General features: G+C 38.8%; 1 protein-coding gene across 1 annotated transcript in view; it reads right to left on the bottom strand.

Moving 5' to 3' along the window:
- Positions 1-20924, bottom strand: part of slc30a6 (solute carrier family 30 member 6) — a 141321-nt gene that overhangs the window by 67070 nt on the left and 53327 nt on the right. Inside the window, exons 5-6 of the mRNA XM_041176908.1 lie at positions 4463-4505; positions 2921-2986 (exon numbers count right to left, since the gene is read on the bottom strand). Of these exons, the coding sequence (XP_041032842.1) occupies positions 2921-2986; positions 4463-4505 (109 nt within the window). The remainder of the gene's footprint in view (positions 1-2920; positions 2987-4462; positions 4506-20924) is intronic.

Here is a 20924-nt window from a genome sequence, read left to right as displayed (position 1 = left end):
TTTTAGTTTCTAATGCTACCCACCTTTACAAGCCAAGCAGGTGGGAGGCCTGCTTTCAATTCATCAGGAAGCCATTAGGAGGTACAGGAAGCAGCTGGGTTCAATAAAGAACATTTAAAATTTAGGGAAGAAGGGAGAAGAGCCACAACCACATTATGGGATCTTTACTGCAGTTCTGCTATCCCTTTTTCCATTGTGAGTCACGTTTCTAAGAAGAGACAATTTAGAGTTACCTTTGCACTACAAACCCATACAAACCTAAGAGCTCAAGTGGACTTTGATCCAGTAAGTCTGGACTGATGTAAATCCAATGTCTCCAAGTAAATTCCTGGATTAGGATCCATACAGGAAAAAAATCTGATGTGTTTCACAAGAAATATTTCAAGATAAAATGTAACATTTTCTAGAATAGTTCACATGTGGCCCTGTGATAAAAATGAACTGTTGTAGTAAACAGATTTGCTTCTAAGTTTTTGATCTCAGTTGACCTACTTGGAGCTGACATACTAAGAGGTGAGTAAAAACAAACAGAGGGAAATAATCAACCTCACCAAGTCTTTACACACCTATCCCAGGCCAATGAAACAGGTGAAATGATAGAAACCTGGAAATGAATAGTCTGTAGTCTCAAAGAATGGTGCTCATTGTTAATGATTTCCAAGGAATTCAGCTTCATCTGAAACACTGCACCTCCAACAACACATTATGATCTTGTTGTTGACTAATATTTGTGCCATAAAATGAATTTTTTTTAAGGTGTTTCTCTTGAAGCTGCAGGAACTTCTGGGGGTTTTGAATAAGAATGTTATTTTTTTCCACCAGCTATGAAACATGACAAAGACAGCTGTCCCAGCTGGATGCCCAGCCAACATACATACTGCAGGATTTTAAAATTAAAATAATAATTAAAGTGCTTTAAAATTGGGTGAAAAAAGTTTTTTGTTCCTGAGCCACAAACTGAAAACAAAGATATTACAAAGCCAACTAATGCTCAATACGGTCGTGTTGGACAGAGGGAGGGAGGGGGGAGAAGCTCATCATGTAGAGGTTCCATGTGCAAGCAAATAGGGACAGTTGTGTGGGAAAAAGTGATTATCCCCTAAAGGGGACTTTTTAAATAAAATTCTCTTAAATAAAACTCTTCATTACTGGTTGCTCTTTCAAAGTTAATAGTCACATGAAAGAAACAGATATTTACAATTTTCATAATGGAATGTCTATATTGTCTGGATGATTCAAGTTCCACTCTATAGGAATGTGATGACCAATGTTCTTTCTAACAGAACATGATACTGTTAGCAGAATATTCAGAGCTTGGCTTCATCCAATAGAACATTGATACAAGTTAGAGCTTGCACTTAACCAGGGAACAGCACACAAAGGCATAATTTGTTTATTGTGACATTTTTCAGTGAATACACAAGTCAATTACATGGTTAATCTATGGACTAAAATTAAGTTGTGGCTTTTCATTCTCATGCTAGTATCGTGAGCAATCTTCTACTTCTGGGTCACCTTCTAAACAACCAGATCAAATGTGTCTACTGAACCTGTCAGGTGGCTAAAAAATACCATTTTGGAAACCTAGCTGAATATTATCAGGTTTGAAAATCCACGAGGATTTTAAAATCTAGTTCTCATTTGCTAAGAAAATTACCCAAGAATTTCCATGCCATTGTGAAGGCAGCAGGATTGAAATTCTAGACTGAGCAGAAATAAATTGTACAGTTGTATTGCTAAGTATGTTGTAGAATGAAGCAACTATACATTTAGTGGCACATGGATTTGTCAAAAACATCAGCAAGAAAATAAAACACATTTGCATTTATATAGTGTCCTACATAACCGTAGAAGATTCCAAAATTCTTCATTGCCAGTGAAGAACTGCTGTAACTTAGGAAACATGTGCATAGCAAGCCCCCACAAACATCAACAATCTGGCGATCTATTTCAGTGATGCTGGTTGAGGGATAAATATTGGCCAAGAAAATGGAAAAATATTGCCTGCTCTCCTTTGAAATACTGCCATGGAATCTTTTCTGTACATCTCAGAGGGCAAATGAAGCCTTAGTTTAATGTTTCATCTGAAACACCGCACCTCCAACAGTGCAACTCTCATTCAGTACTACACTGAAGTGTCAGCCTGAGTTATGTAACTTGAGTCACTGGAGTGCATTTTGAAGCCATGACAACAAACTCAGAAACCAGTGTGCCACCACTGAGCCTGACAGTGGGTAAGTACAGGCTATACTGTTGTTCTCCAGAACACAATGTACACTTGTTCAATTTAAACCCCAAGTTCATCAATAACAGTTGCTCTGAACCACACTGATATAATTGAAGATGATCCATTTCAGCTTCCTCCTGAGGCCGTCACCATCACAGAAGGCAATCTTAAGTCAATTTGATTCACTCCACATAATATGAGGAAAAAGTTGCACTGGATGGGGCCATTGGCCCCAACAACAACCCGGCAGTAGTGAAGACTAGCCGTGCCTCTTGCCAAGCTGTTCCAGTACAGCTACATCACTGGCATCTACCAGACAAAATGGAAAATTGCCCAGGTACGTCCTGTTCACAAAAAAGACAAACCTGATCTGGCTAATTATTGCCGAATCAGCCTACTCTCAATCATCAGAAAAGTGATGGAATAAAGTATTCTATCTACTGGCAGAGGACATAAAGGATGAAATTTCACTTCAGTTGCAAGCAGACTGGAGACCCAGTCAACCTTATGTTACGAACACAACCAGGCTGAAAAACCTGTTACTTTACAAATAGGCAACATGAAAACAAATGTCTTAAAAGGGTTAAATGTCATACTTTTGGTAAAATGGATAGAAGCGCTCATCAAACTGTTATGGGTCAAGAGGGCTACCTCATGTAAGTGTCTACTGAGTAATGCTGAACATATACTTACCCAAAAGAGTACCCTGGACTAGGTTTCTTCAAAGTCACCCAGAAACTTATTAGGCAAGTCACCAAACTAGGAAATAAAGAGATTAATGTCAAAAAGCCTGGACTGAAAGTAGCAAAACCAAATTTATTTGTAAGCATCAGATCTGATTATGTAGTGATTTTTAAAAATTAATATTTCACATAAAAATGATATAATAGTACAGAGATATATTTTACAATTCTAACCCCAGCCCAATAAACAAACAAAATTTTGTGCATAATCAGTCACTAACAGGGAGCCTTGGAAGGTGCTTTTGATTTGCTGGAATTATGTCACTTAGTGCTGTTGTATTCATAATCTCAACAGTAGCACTGTTAACACTCTACTAAACATTAAGCTGTGCCTCATAAACTTATGTAGATAAATAATTCATAGTGAGAAGAACAAACAACAGTTCTTCCCCCTTTCAATAAAAAGAGCATTGGTGAGCAGACAACCATTTTTGAAGGTAAAGTAACAAATGTGCACATTAATTGCATCTTACAGATCTCCCAATCACATTTTCTGGTGCCAGTTTAAAAGAAACAAAATCCAACATGACTTTGCTACAGCAAAGATATGTTATTTTCCATTCTTCCTGAAGTGATGACATCCCAGATAAAAGTCAATTATGATATTCACTTTCATAAATGACAGCAGGGACCATATTGATAATCATTCCCTAAGAAAGACAGGAAGGGCAGGAAACTAGAAGAGTCTCATCTGAAATGTTAACCTCTCTCCAATACCGAATGGACTTCTACACATTTCTATCATGCATGTCTTTTTCAATCCTCATCTTCAGCGAGGTAGCGATAGATTAATATTCTACAATCTAACTCAAAGCACTGAATGTCCTTTGTAGTTTTCAAAGTAATAAATTTTGAACAGAATTTTACAAAGAATGCTGCAAGAATTCTCATGCTGAAATGTAAACAGAGACTCATTCTGAGATATAGACCAAGGCATAGAAAGTTTCTTTACTGACAATATTTTCAAACAAAATACCTATTGTAAGCTGTCTACCATCAGAACAAAAATAATTACATTATTGTTATGTGGCAGAACAGCCAAATGAATTGAGTTGTGAAATTACAAAATGCGAAGCAGGCAACACAGCATTATCATGGCAATCAAACTGTACCATACCAGGTACCTAATCTCAGCTGTGTAACCAGAAGGAACTATAGTAAGCAGATGTCAGGCATCATCCCAGAGAATGTAGAAGTTCTCAAGGTCTGTTCTTGTGGACATCCAAGCAACTGTGGCAAGAGCAGCAGAGGACAGGAAACAGCTCACCTGCCCACCCTTCCTCAAAAGGGTAAGTGTTTATGAAATAAACAGATAACTTGCAAGTTCAAATAAAAAATGATCACCTGATGGAAAGCAGTCACACAGTGACAACTAATTCTGAATATATTTCATTACAGCCATTTACAAGATTTCACAAAATAAAGTCTCACTTTTATCAATGAATCTTTAATATAAGTGCACTAAAAATTGAGGTTCATAACAAAAAATTACCTGAAAAGATCAAAAATGGTAAGGTATGTGTAGGCTGTCAAAGCTGTAGAGAAAAAAAGGGGAAAATGTCAAATTAACACTTGTGCTGAATAGACTTCTCTTCATTCACAGCAAAAAATAAATTAAATTTCTTTGAGTCTAATGTAATCACCTACCTTTGAGAAACTCTCAAACTTAAATGGATATTTACAATCAATTTTGTACTCAAGAACTATTTCAAAATATGTTCATGATTGCTTACTAACTGTGCCATGTGAATACAGACTTACCACTAATAACACTAATTATGCCTCAATTCATTATTTTTACTTTTAGTAATTCAAAAATCATTCTACTGTATATGTAAATGTAACATAGCAAAATGCATCAATCCTGCAACATCTGGCAGAATGTAGTGCTTATTTTCAATTCTCTAAAAATCAGTATTACTGCTATGACTAAGAAAGGTATAATTATAACATACTACTTTGATGCATTAAATCTTTCTCTTAAGCTTGTTGGCCACATAGACAGTAATGTGGCCCTGATTTACTTTAGGAGGATTCAGACAAATTACGTCCTAGTGGATTGGACATAAAATGATCCTATTAGTACGATAGATGGGCATTAATACTAATGGGAGTGGAGTTCTTAAAGATTTTAATCTATGCTGCCTCAATAGAAATAATCTTTACTACAGCATGCAAGATTAAATCAAAGTGTATACAAAAATTAATACCAGGAAACACCTGCACCTGTAAAATCACTACTGACTGAATATCATCAAAGCTCCTATGACTATCCTTTATATCAAAGGCAGGGACATAAACCCTGATGTTGTGTTTCAGGCGGTTCATGGTTGCTCTTTCATTGACTTGTTATGCATTGCAGAAATGTCATGGCTTGTAAGGGTGTGGATGCCATTTATTAACTGAAGACTTAGCACCCCATCCTTTGATGGAATTTCCTCTGTCAAGGGTTCCACTAACCACCTCCAGGTGTTCTTCTCATCTGATGTCATTAGCATTTTCTGGGGGTGGCCAGGTCACTTAACTGTTAGCTAACATTCACCATTGTCCAACCGCAAGAACTGAAAGAGTATTGATCTTTACCAATCAAGTCCTTCAATGGAACAGGAATGGTACAATTTCAATTGAACTTTATTGATGTGCTGAAAAGCATTTTAAAGTAAATTGTGCATTCTAGTATGAACTTACTCATTGTGCCTAGGGGTTAGGAAATGAGTTTCCTTCCACTTCAAAAATAGACGTTAAAAAAATTATTTTCAAAAATACTAGGTAAATAACCGCACCTAGACATGGTAAACCATCGACAGAGAAACTCGTCCCACTCATAAAACTAACCTCCTCTCACCTATTATAGAATGGCATTGACAGTGATCATGAGAAGGACATGGAGATAAAAAAGGCACAAGAAGATTAATGGTTAAAAAAACTATAAAGTCTTTGTTACTATTTTGTATGACTGAAGAAAATAACAGCACCACATCATATTTCTCAAATTCTGACAATGTACAACTGTCCATCAATGTTACTTAACAATTCAACCTTGCCATAGGACTGTCTTTCTTTCATTAGAAGGTCAACCGAAAACATGCATGTCAAAAATTACTTTAGGAATGGGTTTATCTTTTGTTCTTGTAATACTTGACATTTGAAATCCATGGAATAATTCACTTTGCCACCCTGATCCGACTAAAACCGCATCAGAGTCCTTATTTCACGAAAGCACTTTCGAAATGGCTTGTACTCAACTAATTTAAAACAACTCAGCTCCTAAAATACAGGTCATGGGGATTTAAAACCAAATATAGCATTAGAAGAGAAACATAGTTCAATGTTGACAAACATCTTCAATGCAGAATGCTACAGCAGCAATGTGGCATGATGGGGCAGTACAGTGAGAGATGATGCAGGTTTAATTCTTTTTTCATTATTCTTGATCTCAGGTGTGCAGTTGTGTGGAGTAGCCAAGAAGCCAGACATCTGTTCACAAAGCATAAATAGAAAATAAATAAGTCTTCCTCAGAACCCTGTAGCCAGCTTAATGGCAGCACTTGTGGAATACTGGCACAAAGCGTTTATAAGAACAGGAAGCTCCTCCCACACTGCCTGTCTTTTTTGCAAATCACCTTAAATCTGTGCCCTCTGGTTGTCAATCCTTCAGTCTTTGGAAATAAGTTTCTCTTTATTTACTCTATTTAAGATTTTCAGTGAAAACTATGCCCATTTCAATCCCTCTTCATAAGGAAAAAAAAATCTGTCCATTACTAGAAATACTATGCACTAACTTAGTGCTCATTCAATAGCATTTGATCAACTATTTTGCAAATTACGGTCTTATGATCCAAGACATTACTGTGTAATTAAATGTACAGAAAAGTCAAAAGTAATATTAGGGGAACATTTCTGCTGTTTACTAGATTGAAAAAGCATTAATGGATATATAAGTAACAACTTTGTTAAAATGAAGAGCAAAGTCTTCCCCCATAATTTTCTAGTTGACAGGTTTGGGATGAGGGACAGCAAGGAAATACAATTCCAGGTTAGGTTCTTTTGTTACTGTTTGAGAGCATAAAATGCTCGGTTTACTTACATATATCTCATTGATCATGAAATTAATTGTCCTGAGCTTCTGTAGTAGGCAGCACTGTAATTCCCAAATTAATGACCACAACCTTACAGTATTAGCAGCTACAGCAGTCATCTTGATGGCTGTTCTCCAAGTTAGAGGAACTAAATTATGCCTAGAATAACAATGTCAAGGCTACTGGCAGGAACAAGACACAGATATTGGCAGTAAGAGGATCCCTTGTGTATGCGGCTAATCCTTAAGTCAGTACAACAAATATACACACAGCAACAGAGATCATCCTGAAATATACAGCAAGCCTTTTATTTGAATATGCTGACAGCCATAAAGTGTGCAACAATGTTTTAGTCATGTAAATACTGCAACACACTGCAAACAGGAGCACAGAACTGCATATGTTTTATAACTGATTAACACAATTCACTCAACTAGCTACGAATTGAAAATAAACGGCATATTTATAAAGCTATATTAACGCAACGTGCTTAGGTTACAATTTAAAATAATCACTGCGAAATGCACTTGGATTATGCAATGGTTGGAAATGAATGATTAGGTTGATGATTAGGGAGTCAGATGGGATTATAAATTATGGTAGAGAAGTGAGAGCAATTTTTGGCAAGACTGTCCAAACTTCTTCCTTTGAAGGTGACAAAGTTTGGGATGTATGTAAAAACATGAAATCCCATAAATGTAAATGTTTAATTCACTCACCAGATTGGCCAATTGTTTACCTTCGCTACTGCTAGACCCTGAATAAAAGAGACTTAAACCAGGATTCTTTCAATAAACTCAGAATAATTGACTTATTATGAAACAAAACTTCCTTTTTTAAAACAAGTTGCAAAACTGGTTAACATACAATTTGTAATCCGGAAGTGTAACGATTTACCCCTTTTAAAGTTGCAGCACCCTCTCACGCACACACACATACCAAAGGGCAAGACAAATAAAGTCTGTGCAGAGGTTGGCGTAAGGGAACCCTTTATGAAAAAGGATGAAGTTCGAAAAAGTCTTGATGCTGTTGATTTGGTGCTCGTGTGTGTGTAAGGGAACCCTTTATAAAAACAGATAAAGTTCAAAAAGGTCTTGATGCTGTCGATTTGGTATTCCTATGTGTGAAGATGGAGCGCTGGTCACAGCAGTTGTCTGGAAGTCCTTTCCAAAGTATCTTCGGTGAAACGCTGTCTTTGTTAACTCTTACTTGTTGTAACCTCGCAGGCTTTCAAGTACAGATGAGTTATACTGAGATGAGGATTTTCTGGCTGAAGGTGAACTCACCCACTCTGGACTGCAGGCAATGCAGAGAGGGAGTGAGTGAGGGAATAAGGGAGTGAGGGAGGGTGAAAGAGAGCTGAAGTCATAGTATTTCTTGGAAAAAGCAGTTTGCTTATGGACAATAGTGAACTTGTAACCTTTTAGGAAAAAAATTCAAGAGCGTGTTCAAATGATTCAATGTCCTTCTAATTTTTAAAAATAGCATATAGTTCTTGGAGATATGGATTCCTAACATGCCTCCACCCTTAAGAAATGAAACACAATTTCCAAATGTGTTTCATTACAAAGTGTACAGGGAAAACATTAACCTATTAAAAAAATTCAAACATGCACTCATTCACTCCCTATACAGAACTTATACAATTTTCTCATATCTTCTTGATTTCCAGATAATTCTAACAAAATTACATTCTTGGTAATGCATCAGCAATTATATTATCCTTCTCAGCAATATGGACAACCTTTAAGTTATAAGGCTGTATTTGCAAGCTCCATCGGAACAGTCTGGCATTGAGTCTTAAACCTTTCCACAAAGGCCAAGGGATTATGGTCAGTATATATTCGTGTTTCTTTACAGCCATGATGGACATGTACACCAAAATGTTTAAGAGCCAGTAACAGTCCCAGGGTTTCCTTTTCTACTGTAGAGTCTCTCTTATGATGTCAATTTAATTTTTTTTTTAGAAAAGTCTGGCACAAACCTACGACAGCAGCTGCACATCCCCAAAAATCTTATGATTTCTTGTTAGTTTTAAGGGCAGGGAATTCCAACAAAGCCTTTACTTTTGCTGTTCTTGGCAAACCTGTCCTTGCCCTACAATATGCCCTAGGTAAATTACTTGCGCTTTCGCGAACTCACTCTTGGCAAGGTTTATTACGAGATCTGCCGAATGTAGTTGTTTAAATAGAGCTTCCAATTGTTTTAAATGATCTTTCCAAGTGTTGCCATAAATCAATATATCGTCCAAGTAAACCACACAGTTAAGAACACTGATTATATCTTGATTCATTAGTCTTTGGAAAGTGGCTGGAGCATTTTTAGCCTGAATGGCATCACTCAGTATTGGTATAGACCATTTGGCATGACAAAAGCCGATATTTCTTTCGCTTGCGATGTTAAAGGTACCTGCCAATATCCTTTCAATAAATCCACCTTAGTAAGGTATGGAGCACTACCACCCCTGTCAATACAATCTTCTAAATGAGAGATCGGGCAGGAGTCTGTTTTTATTATCACATTAACCTTTCTGTAATTTACACAGACTCTGGTTGACTTATCAGGTTTAGGCACTAACACTACTGGGGAACTCCAACTGCTTTGATTAGGTTCAATTAGGTGATTTTCCAACACGTTGAATTTCTGCTTTAGCCCGAGCCTGTTTTTCTGGGCTTAACGTTAAAGGTATTGTTTTATGGAAGATTTCCCTGTATCCAAATCATGCATGGCTAAAGTTGTACCCCCTGGTTTATCTCTACAGATTCCTTTAAATTCTGTAAATAACCGCACTAGGTCTGCTCATTGTCCTAACTCAAAGTATGAGAATATGTGTCTAACTGTCCTAATACTTAAGTATCAGCTAACCGGATAATAGGAGATTCAATTGGTGAACTGTCCAAGTCTCCTTCTACCTCACTCTCGCTGTTTCTTTCATCCTCCACTACCCTTACTACTTGACATACTTGCTCCTTTTTATCCTCCTTCCTACGATGGTATTGTTTTAACATATTGATATGACACAGCTGATTCTTTTTCCTATGATCTGGGGTGTCTATCAAACAACTTACTTTGTCAGCCTGCTTAATTACCTTGCACGAACCATTGAATGGTGCTTTCAGAGGTGCCCCCTGTAAAGGCAATAATGCTAACACTTCATCCCTTGGTTGAAATATTTGGGTATCAGCTTGCTTGTCTGCCCATTCCTTCATTTTTGTGAAATTTTAAGATGTTCTTGAGCCATTTTGCAGGCTCCCGTGAGCCGTGCCAGGAAAGTGGACACAAAGTCTAGCATACAGGATTCGTCTCTCTATCCTAAAGGCTTATCTTTGATTAATTTCTGAGAACTTGTTATCACACATTCATAAATTAATTCAAAAGGACTAAAACAGTAGATTCATTTGGTGAATCTTGGGTACCAAATATAAGAAAGTCCAGTCCTTTGTCCCAATCAGGGGGATATTCATGACAATATAATCGTTGTTTTAAGAGTTTGATGGTACTTCCCTAAATTTGTATCTGTGGCTGCTATGCCGTGGACTTCAACGGTTTTATACCCAAACTACTCAATGTTTTGCAAAATTTTAGACATAAAATTGGAACCTTGATCCGACTGGATCTTCATTGGTAATCCATGAAGAGTAAGAAATTGGGTTAAATTCTCTACCATGACCTTAGCTGAAATAGCTCTCGAAGGGATGACCATTGGAAATTGAGTTGTCAAATCCATTATATTAAGGATGTACTGGTGTCCCGCAGTCTACAAACACCCAATAAATGGTTCCCCAAAAACTGCTATGGGAATTAAGGGTGCCAATTTGATCGTAGGTTGTAATTTCCCCGCTATCTGGCACGTATGGCAAGTTTTACAAAACTGCATCACGTCCTTGTGAAGACCTGGCCAGTAAAAATGCCCTGCCATAGGAATTTCATGTGCTATCCATAGTATCTCTATGATATTTGGGTGGCAACACTATTTGATGAACAACCGTCCACTCTTCGCCTGCAGGTCTGTAAGGAGGTCTTCACTCCCTCATTAGAATTCCCTTTTTAACATACCGTTCTGGAACTCGCTCAGCTTCAGTTTGGGCTGATTATGCTATCTTACTTAACTCCGGGTTGGCTTGTTAAGCCTCGATTAGAGAAGATTTACTGAACAGCTCTTTCAGATTTTCCAAGTCCTTATAGAAAGTTTCAGCTAACCAAATATCTGTCTGTGGTATTGCTTTGACTTCCCATAAAGGACTTTGAATAGCCATTGCCTATTTGGGTCATCACACACAAAGGAAAAATTCCTGGCACCTTTTCCTGTAACTGCTCCCTCTCATTTGGGTTTTCCATAATTATGGGAGAAGATAATACCTTCCGTCAGGCTCAATCATTTCTCAGGAGTCTACAGGTAACTTCTGGACAACCCCTCCTGTCACTGTCTCAGACATTAGGTCACACTCCAAGTGCACCCTGTACAAAGGTAGAGGTATATACTCCCCACCAATGCCATTTATTAAAACTTTGGCTTTTAATGCACTTTCTGGTGATCAAGTTATGCCTTTCCCCAGCAAAAGTGCTTGAGTGGCTCCTGTATCTCTGAATATAATTAGATGTTTAGCTGTCTCATTTGAGGGATATGGCGTTACGTTCCTCTTGACAAAAATTCTTTATAATTTTCATGTACCTTAGTCACCTCCTCTAAACTCACAACAGTGTTCGCATTTGGACTCACAGCTGTACTTAACACTTATAACTTGAACTGTTATATTTTCAGTCAGGACGCCTTTACCTGAATTGCCCGTACGTACCCCCAAAAAGTACCATAGATTTCCTGTGCAACTTCCTGTGGTCTGCATAAAGGTGTCCCACATTGTTACAATGGAAACACTTAGGCCTTCGAATATCACTTCCACCCTCAGGACCTTCCTTTACGGTATGAGGAGGAGTTTCTGAGGCATTCCCAGCTGTTCCGTCTCTTTCCAGGCTACTTGCCCTCCTTTCGCCCTCCCACCTTCTATCCTTCTTGGGTTTGTGGGGGTGACGGAGAATAGGTTTGCATTTATGGACCAGCTCATAATGGTCAGCCATCTCCGTTGCCCGTCCAGCTGTTTTAACTCTCTGGTCTTCAACATGGTCAGTTCTAACTACTGGAATAAGTGTATTTTTAAATTCTTCCAGGAGAATTATTTTCCTAGGAGCTTCATATGCGGCATCTACCTTTAATGCCTATATCCAATGATCAAAATTACTTTGCCTTAACCTCTCCAATTTAATATAGGTCTGCCCAGGCTGTTTTTTATGATTCAAAGTTTCTGCCTGTATGCCTCAGGAGCCAACTCATATGCACTAAGAATAACCTTTTTTATTGCATCATAATCCATAGAAACCTCTTCCGAAAGAGATGCATAAACCTCATGAGCTCTGCCCATCAATCTACTTTGCAGAAGCAATGTCCAGTTTTCTTTCAGCCACTTAACCTGCTTAGCTACTTTCTCAAACAAAATGAAAAATGTCTCCAAACCCTTTTCCTCAAACTTTGGTAAGCCTTGTACTGACTGGCCTCCAGGTTAGGGGTAGTTTTTTCTTCATCAAAACTTCCCCCAAAATCTAGAACCTCTCTTTTTTAAATTCCAGCCTTTTAAGCCAGTATTCCCTTCCTCTTTCCTTCTCTCTTTCCTCCCTTGCTAATTTCTGTTGCTGGAGTTTTCGCATTTCCATTTCTCTTTATTTTTTCCTTTTCAAGTTTTCTCATCTTTCTCTCTCTTTCTTCCAATTCAAAGTCTTTCAGTTCCTTTTCCTGTTCAAGTTGCTTCATTTGCAACTGAATCCTAGCTAACTCTAGCTGTGACACTCCAATTTCAGGTGTCTTCTCTTTTAATTCTAAGCACTGGATAATTGCTTTAATCATATATACTTACAAAATCCTGCTTTTATATCTACCTTCACTTTATCTGCTAACTCTCTCAGTTTAGCCTTAGTCTAGGATTTCAAATTACCTACATCTTCTACTCCAAGAAAAGTCTTAGCAACTTCCAAAGCCATTTTGGTTTACTCATGTATAAGAAGCCTGGTATATGTTCTTTTATCCTATACCAATTGGCATTAATCCTCATCCAATCACCCGTTGTTCACGTTTCAAAATCCGGCAAGAGCCCCCAATTTATTTTATGACTGGGATAGGAGGAGTGCGCAGTTTTTCTAGCCCCACTACTCCACGGGTCACACCACAACTGCAAATGTTTAATTCAATCACCAGAATGGCCAATTGTTCACCGCTGCTACTGCTAGACACAGAATAAAAACAACTTTTACCAGGCTCCTTTCAATAAACTCAGGAAAGTTCATTTATTATGAAACAAAACTTTTTTTAAAAAACAAGTTGCAAAACTGGTTAACATACAATTTGTAATCTGGAAGTGTAACGATTTACCCCTTTTAGAATCCCAACACACACACACACACACACACACACACACACACACACACACACACACACACACACACACACACACACACACACACACAAAAAAACACACACAAACACACAACCACCCACCCACCCCAAATAACAAGACAAATAAGATATCTGCGGAGGTTAGCGTAAGGGAACCCTTTATGAAAAAGGATAAAGTTCTAAAAGGCCTTGATGCTGTTGATTTGGTGTCCTGCATAAAAAGGAGCACTGGTCACAGTGATTGTCTGAAGTCCTTTCCAAAGGATTTTCGGGGAACCGCTGCCTTTGTAAACTCTTGCTTATCACATCCTCACAGGCTTTCAAATACAGATGAGTTATACTGAGATGAGGATTTTCTGGCCGTAGGTGAACATCTACTCTGGACTCCAGACAATACAGAGGAACAATCTTCCTTCACAGTTTGCTCCCAAAGCACATACTGAGTTCAAAAACCATGTTCACCAGAGCTTCTCCAAGGCCAGGTGTTTTTCAGCCAATCATGAGGAGCCGACAACCTGGCAACAGCAGTTCTTAATTTTAACTCAAGTGAACAAAATAACTCTCATTTCCCTAGGTATCTTGCTGGTCACTTAGCTGAAGTCGTGTGGTTTCTTAGAAAAAGCAGCTTGTTCACAGACCAAAGTGAACTTGTAACCTTTTGGAAAAAACATCAGGGCAGTGTCCAAATAATTCAATATCCTTCCATGTTTTTAAAAAGCATATAGTTCTTGGAGATATGGATTCCTAACTGAAAAAACTGGCTTGGGAATTCTGTACTTTACTTGCTTTTGTTAATTTACTGGTGCACCTACTTTGGTTCCCGCAGATTAATGCAAACAAACTATATTTTTCTTTGGGTGGCTGACATCTTATTAGGTTTCATATAAACTGTATCAATATTTTCAGGTTATGGATATCTCACGAGTACACCATTGCCTCAATAAAATGAAAAGTCCAAACAAGACTAATGAGTGATTAAGCGGGGCTGAAAAGTCAAATTTAAAACTGCAACAGGTAACAATTATGCTAAAGAACAGACACATTGATCACAGGAGGGTACAGCAAGTGGTTAATGTTCTCATGGCTGCATTTGAGCCAACTTTCACTACAATTTATAAATTTAATTTTTAGGGAGCATCACACAATCAGGGAAATCCATCTAATTCCAATACATTATTTTTGTAACTAGCAAAATACACTAACGATCAAATGATTGTGTCTATTATTAAAATATACAGAAGAACAATATTACTATTAAAAATAAAGGGATGAACAGTCTCCCAAGTTACCAATGTCTTGAAATCATTCCTTGTTACTGGTCTTAAAAATGCTGGTTAAGACACCACTGTCTGGGGAAGAGATTTTATGACTCCTGATTATGCCACATCCTTCCGTTCACTCCAATGTCACACATAGGGACTGCAAATATTTAGGCAGTACTTCTCATTCACATAGTCACCAGAGCTAAACTCTGTCATCATTGGTCCCATACCCTCAAAATGTACTATTATTTGAGCCAGGTGTTAGTCTGGTCTTCATGAGAATTAGAGCCAGAAATCTACTGGATGAAAGGGAGATTGGGATTGAAGAACAATGTAATTGAGAGATACCTTCCCCTTCATTGGTACCTTGGTGCTGAAAAACATGTTGGATTTATTTTTGTATCTACAATCATTAATTTAGAAGCTCTGGAAAAACATCCATTAACAGTGCTGATGCTTTACAGAACTAGCACATAATTGAAAACACAGGGATTATGTCCACTTATGCTTTCTTGTGGCCAATTTGGTCTCCCAGATGTGAGTGAAAGCTAGTGAAAGAAAAGTTGATTTTTTGGGATTGGAATGGGATCCCTGTATGGACATACAATGGTCATGGCTACAGCTATTAAAAACAACCTTCATATTTCAGTTTTGTTAGCCCAGTCCTCGTGCAGCAGCCTAGTCAAAGAAAAACTATGGGAAGCAACAAACATAAGAGTTAGAGTCTAGATTTTTTCTTACTCCATATGCTGGATTCTGTAATGAACCCCACATTAGTGGCTATTAGAGTGAAATCATCCATCAAGGTAGATCTCAGTTGTAATCTAAGTGTACTGGTTGAATTTGGACAAATATGTTTTCACCAGATTTAACAAACCACCCTTTTGAAATACTAAGTCCGGGTCAGTTAAGGTTAACAACTGCAGACAAGGCAAATAGCAGAAGACCAGGTAATATTCCATGTGTTTCTGCCTCCGCTAAAGCATTTTGGTGGCCACAGCATTGCATACTGCTGTCTTAGAGCAACATCATATCAGCAGGATAAGGTCAGCTGTGTATGTTTACAAAAGTGGCCAATCAAGATAAAAGAAACAAGAACAATAAAGGTAAATTAATCTATCTTTTTGGTTTAATTTTTAATGTCGACTGCAGAACAGAAGACAAACATTCATATACTCCGCTCTCTCATTTTATTTGTGCCATTTTATTTCCTGCCCTGGGGACAGATACATTTCTTACATATCTGCAGCCCTGTTACCAAGGGATCAGCAATGTTAAAGGTTCTGCCCTTTCCCATCCATCTATGCTACATTTAGCCAGTTCCCCTGGCAGGGCTGCAACTGAGCCAATAGAATGGTGTAGAAACATTCGATTTCCAATATCGAAATCTTAGCTAGTTTTCAGACTCGGAGAAGGAGATTTGCAAACTACAGCATTCTGCTGTCATTGCTTCATGAAACACATATCGACCACTCAGTGTCGGATGTCGTAAAATGCTCTGCATTAAAAGCGAATTCTTCAATAAGTAAACTAAAAGCTTTATTGACTGAAAACAAGAATCCACTTGGTATACTCTGAAAAGAAATTTAAGACTTTAAAAGGAAGCTTTGCGTCAAAGCGTCCCTGCAAAGCTACCATTAGTGGCTGTGGATTCAAGTTGATAAAGGCAGCCGTCTCCTACCAGTCACTGAGACAATCTTCCCACTTTAGCAAACTCCAGACATCCAGATGGATTGAGCTGTCATAACATTACAGCAGATACTGTCAGCTAGGCTGTACAGATTTCATATCTCATCTGAGATCTCCACTTTGCTGCTTCACAGCACAGTCTGCAAGTTAAGTCTGTTTACTATGTTCTGCCAGACTGGGTTTGAAGGTTAATACAGAATATTTGTACAACCGTACAGAAAAATTTAAAAATGCATTAGTCCATCTCCCAAGGTAGTGCTCACATACAAAGTTTATTTTAATTAAACATGTCTCTTGCTGTAATGATCTATCTGCTTGCCACATTTCAAACGTTTGACTCAGTCTCTCATTTTATTCAGTGTATGGTTCTATTATTATCTGTTTCTGAATCTTAATAATCATTACTTCCTCTTTTTCCCGTCAGTATTTAAGTCTCACACTTCATAGTGTTGCATTATTAATTTAGTTTGCATCTTTTACTTTTTAAAAGCCCAGGTGTGCAGTGAAATGGCATGAAAACTGTGCACGAACAGCTGTTGAAATGTTTACAGGCAAGAGAGAACCTTGAGCCAGGGTTCTGCTAAAGCAAACCAAAGCCTGATGGGGGAACCAGTAGCAATAAGCCAATCAGCACGGTGTCTGAGCGTGGGAAGCTAACTGTCAGATCAAAAGGGAATTGGATTGCCACCTGAAAAGAGAGAACGTTCAAAGTTACGGGGATAAGGCAAGGGAGTGGGACAAGGTTGAATGTTCTTTCAGAGAGCCAGTGCAGACTCAATGGGCCAAAAGGCCTCCTTCTGCACTGTAAAGATATTGTGATCTACTGAAACAGCACACGACTGGGGAGTGCAAGATGCAGTTGGGGAGCAGGGTATGGAACTAAGGAGAGAAGATGACCTGCGGCACTCAAGGCACACACACAGTTGTTTAAAATTAGCTTGAGAAGGACTAAATTCCAGCAAGAACAGGATTGCCTTCTCCAATGCTAAAGATTTCTATATTTTCATGTACTGTACTAGGTTAACATGCAAAATGTAAACAAATTTATGTATGTGATAGCAGTAAATTAAGATTACAACCATTTGATATTCGGAACACCAGATTGTTCCAGTTTTTCCTGGGCTCAAAAAGAAACAACATACCATGGATGCTAAAAATCTGAAATAAAACGGAAAATGCTGGAAACATGCAGATCAAGCAACATCTGTGGAATGAGAAAAGGTGCTAGTGGGCAGAATTTTAACATTTACTCCTGCCCGCAGCAGGGCTAGGCAGGCCGCAGCTTGAAAACTCGAAACTTAGAGGCCTGAGCTTTGCCACAGCTGAGTTAAAAGCAGTACATGGAAGAGGAAAGGAAAGAATGATTGATCATTTTGAAGAGAGAAACCCTTTTTCTAAAAAAAGGGGTCAACAGAATTTAGCTGATCCTGATGATGAATCACAATTTCCCTCTGACAGAAACATTTACTCTTCCCAAAATAGTTCTTTGATCCATGTACTCTATCGAGGAAGGAACTCTCAACTTTTTGTCAGCCATGGCTCAACTGGCAGTGCAGCACTTACCTCAGTGCTGCTGCACTGTCAGAGGTGCCATCTTTTGGATGAGATTTTAATCCTGAGGTCAGTTCTGCCCTCTCAGGTGGATGTAAAAGATGTCAAGCCATTATTTTGAAGAAAAGCATGAAGTTATCCCTGCTTCTGGGCCAATGTTTAATCCCTCAACTGACATTACAAAAACTGATCATTATTATGTAGCTGCTTGTAGGAGCTTTTTGTGCTGTTATGACCACAGTGATCTTAACTGTTGCACAAACCAAATGCCAGAGGGAAACAGAGGCCATACCTTTATTTATATTATTTGTATTCTGAAAACGAGAAGTCGTTTTTACAGTGATCTCAGCAACAAGAAGTCCAGTAACACTTTTGGGATTTTAAAAATTCAAAGTAAATGTTTTATTAACAAGAATTAAAGAAAACTTAAGCACACAGGATTCTAGTCACACAGTTAAACTTAGTCTTACAACACACAACCTCAGGGGGCAGATGATGGCTTGGTGGTATTGTCACTGACTAGTATTCCAGAGAACAGGGTTCGAATCCCACCACAGCAGACGGTGAAGTTTGAATTCAATAAAAATCTGTAAAAGTCTGATGGCGACCATGAAACCATTAAACCATTGTTGTAAAAACTAATGCCATTTAGGGAAGGAGATCTGCTGTTCTTGTCTGGCCTACATGTGACTGACTCTTAAATGCCCTCTGAGCAAGGGCAATTATGCAATAAATGCTGGCCTAGCCAGCGACACCCACATCCCAAGAACGAATTTAAAAAAAAAATTCTGCCAAAAAGACACTCTACTTGGCCACAAGTAAACATCTTCCAGGCAACTCTCCCTTATAGATATTTAGCTATAAAAAAATCCAGTAATATTACCCAAGGCACTGCTGTAGCTTTAATAGAGGCATACCACATGACCTCTCAACTCTCTGCTGTGGAATCCACATTTCAGAATTCTGTTACAGCCCAAGGCTTTTCTGGTTTGACTGGATGGTTGGTTCAAACGGCATCGCCTCCCAGCCTAGAGCTAAAAGCTCCCAGCTCAGCTCCAGCTGCTACCTCAACAACTCAAATTGCAGCTCCAGCTACAGCTACTCTAAGCTCCGCACAGTAAATCTAAAATACCTTTTCTCCCCTTTTATCTCAGGTCCCATTGTTCTCACACCTCTCTGAAACTCAAATCCTTCCAAATATAAAATCTTTCATGTCCCTACCTTGTCTTTGTTATCGGGTCAATAAAATATAATATCCCCACAACTGTTTACCTATGGAACTCCTGCAAGATAGAAACATTTTCCTTCTGACCTCCGACTCCCCTTTGATATTCAAACGAACTCTCTCAACTTATCTAAAGATGCAAATGTTAGATCTAACTTATTTGTTGGTACCGCAAACCTACCACCACTATCCTTATCATGTTTTAAACCCCCCAAACAACCTGATTCCTATTAATTTCTCCCCAGCTTAATTGAATCATACACACACACAGACACAGTGAGCCTTTTCCACAGAATAACACAATATTTCCCAAAAATATTTTTTAAAAATCCATTTCTCAGTGCACAAATTGGCATCTGTGCTTTTAAAAATTTCTTACATGGACGTGGGCATCGCTGTCTCATCCAACATTTGTTGCCCATCCTGAATTGGCCTCGAGAAGGTGGTGGTGAGCCACAGTCTTGAACCACTGCAGTCCATGTGACGTAGGTACACTCAGAGCACTGTTAAAAAGGGAGTTTCAGGATTTTGACACAGTGACAGTGAAGGAACAGCAATATAGTTCCATGTCAGGATGGTGTGTGACTTGGTGGGTAACTCCCATGCATCTGCTGCCCTTGACCTTCTAGGTGGTAGGCTTTGCAGGTTTGGAAGGTGTTGTTGAAGGAGCCTTGGTGAGTTGCTGCAGTGCATCTTATAGATGGGGTACACACTGCTGCCACCATGTGTCAGTGGTGGAGGAAGTGATGTTTAAGGTGGTGGATGGGGTGCCAATCATGTAGGCTGTTTTCTCCCGGATGGTGCCAAGATTTTCAAGTGTTGCTGGAGCTGCACTTATCCAGGCAAGTAGAAAGTATTCCATCACACTACTGATTGTGTCTTGTAGGTGGTGGACAGGCTTTGGGGAAGTCAGGAGTTGAGTTACTCACCGCAGAATGCTCAGCCCCTGACCTGCTCTTGTAGCTGCAGTATGTGGCTGGTCCAGTTCAGCTTCTTGTCAATGGTAACCCCCAGGATGTTGATAGTGAGGAACTCACCAAGCCTCCTTAGGCAGCACCTTCCAAGCCCACAACCACTACCATCTAGAAGGACAAGGGCAGCAGACACATGGGAACACCACCACCTGGAAGTTCCCTCCAAGCCACTCACCATCCTAACTTGGAAATATGTTGTTGTTCCTTCACTGTTGCTGGGTCAAAATCCTGGAACTCCCTTCATAACAGCACTGTGGGTGTACCTACACCTCATGGACTGCAGTGGTTCAAGAAGGCAGCTCACCACTACCCTCTCAAGGGCAATTAGTGGTGGGTAATAAATGCTGGCCTAGCTAGTGATGCCCACATCCCATGAATGAATTTTTAAAAAATTCTGCGATGGTAATGCTACTGAATGTCAAGGAGAGATAGTCAGATTCTCTCGTGTTAGAGATGGTTATTGTCTAGCACTGGTATGGCACAAATATCACTTGTCACATTTCCTACATTACGACAGTGACAGCACTTTGAAAGCACTTCATTGGCTGCAAAGCATATCACATGGTCATGAAAGGTGCTACATAAATGCAAATCTTTCATTCTTTAAAAATACTAGCTGCAAAACAAACTAACCAGAACCTGTATTAACCAGGAGTTTCAAACTTACCACAAAATTAATGATTATACAATCAGTCTGGGATAATACTTTAGCTTAAATAATAATCCACCAGG

Source organism: Carcharodon carcharias, chromosome 2 (assembly GCF_017639515.1).
Source record: "Carcharodon carcharias isolate sCarCar2 chromosome 2, sCarCar2.pri, whole genome shotgun sequence".
Classification (NCBI taxonomy): Eukaryota; Metazoa; Chordata; class Chondrichthyes; order Lamniformes; family Lamnidae; genus Carcharodon; species Carcharodon carcharias.
Note: the sequence above shows the minus strand (reverse complement) of the source record. Positions and strands in the feature narration are given on the sequence as shown.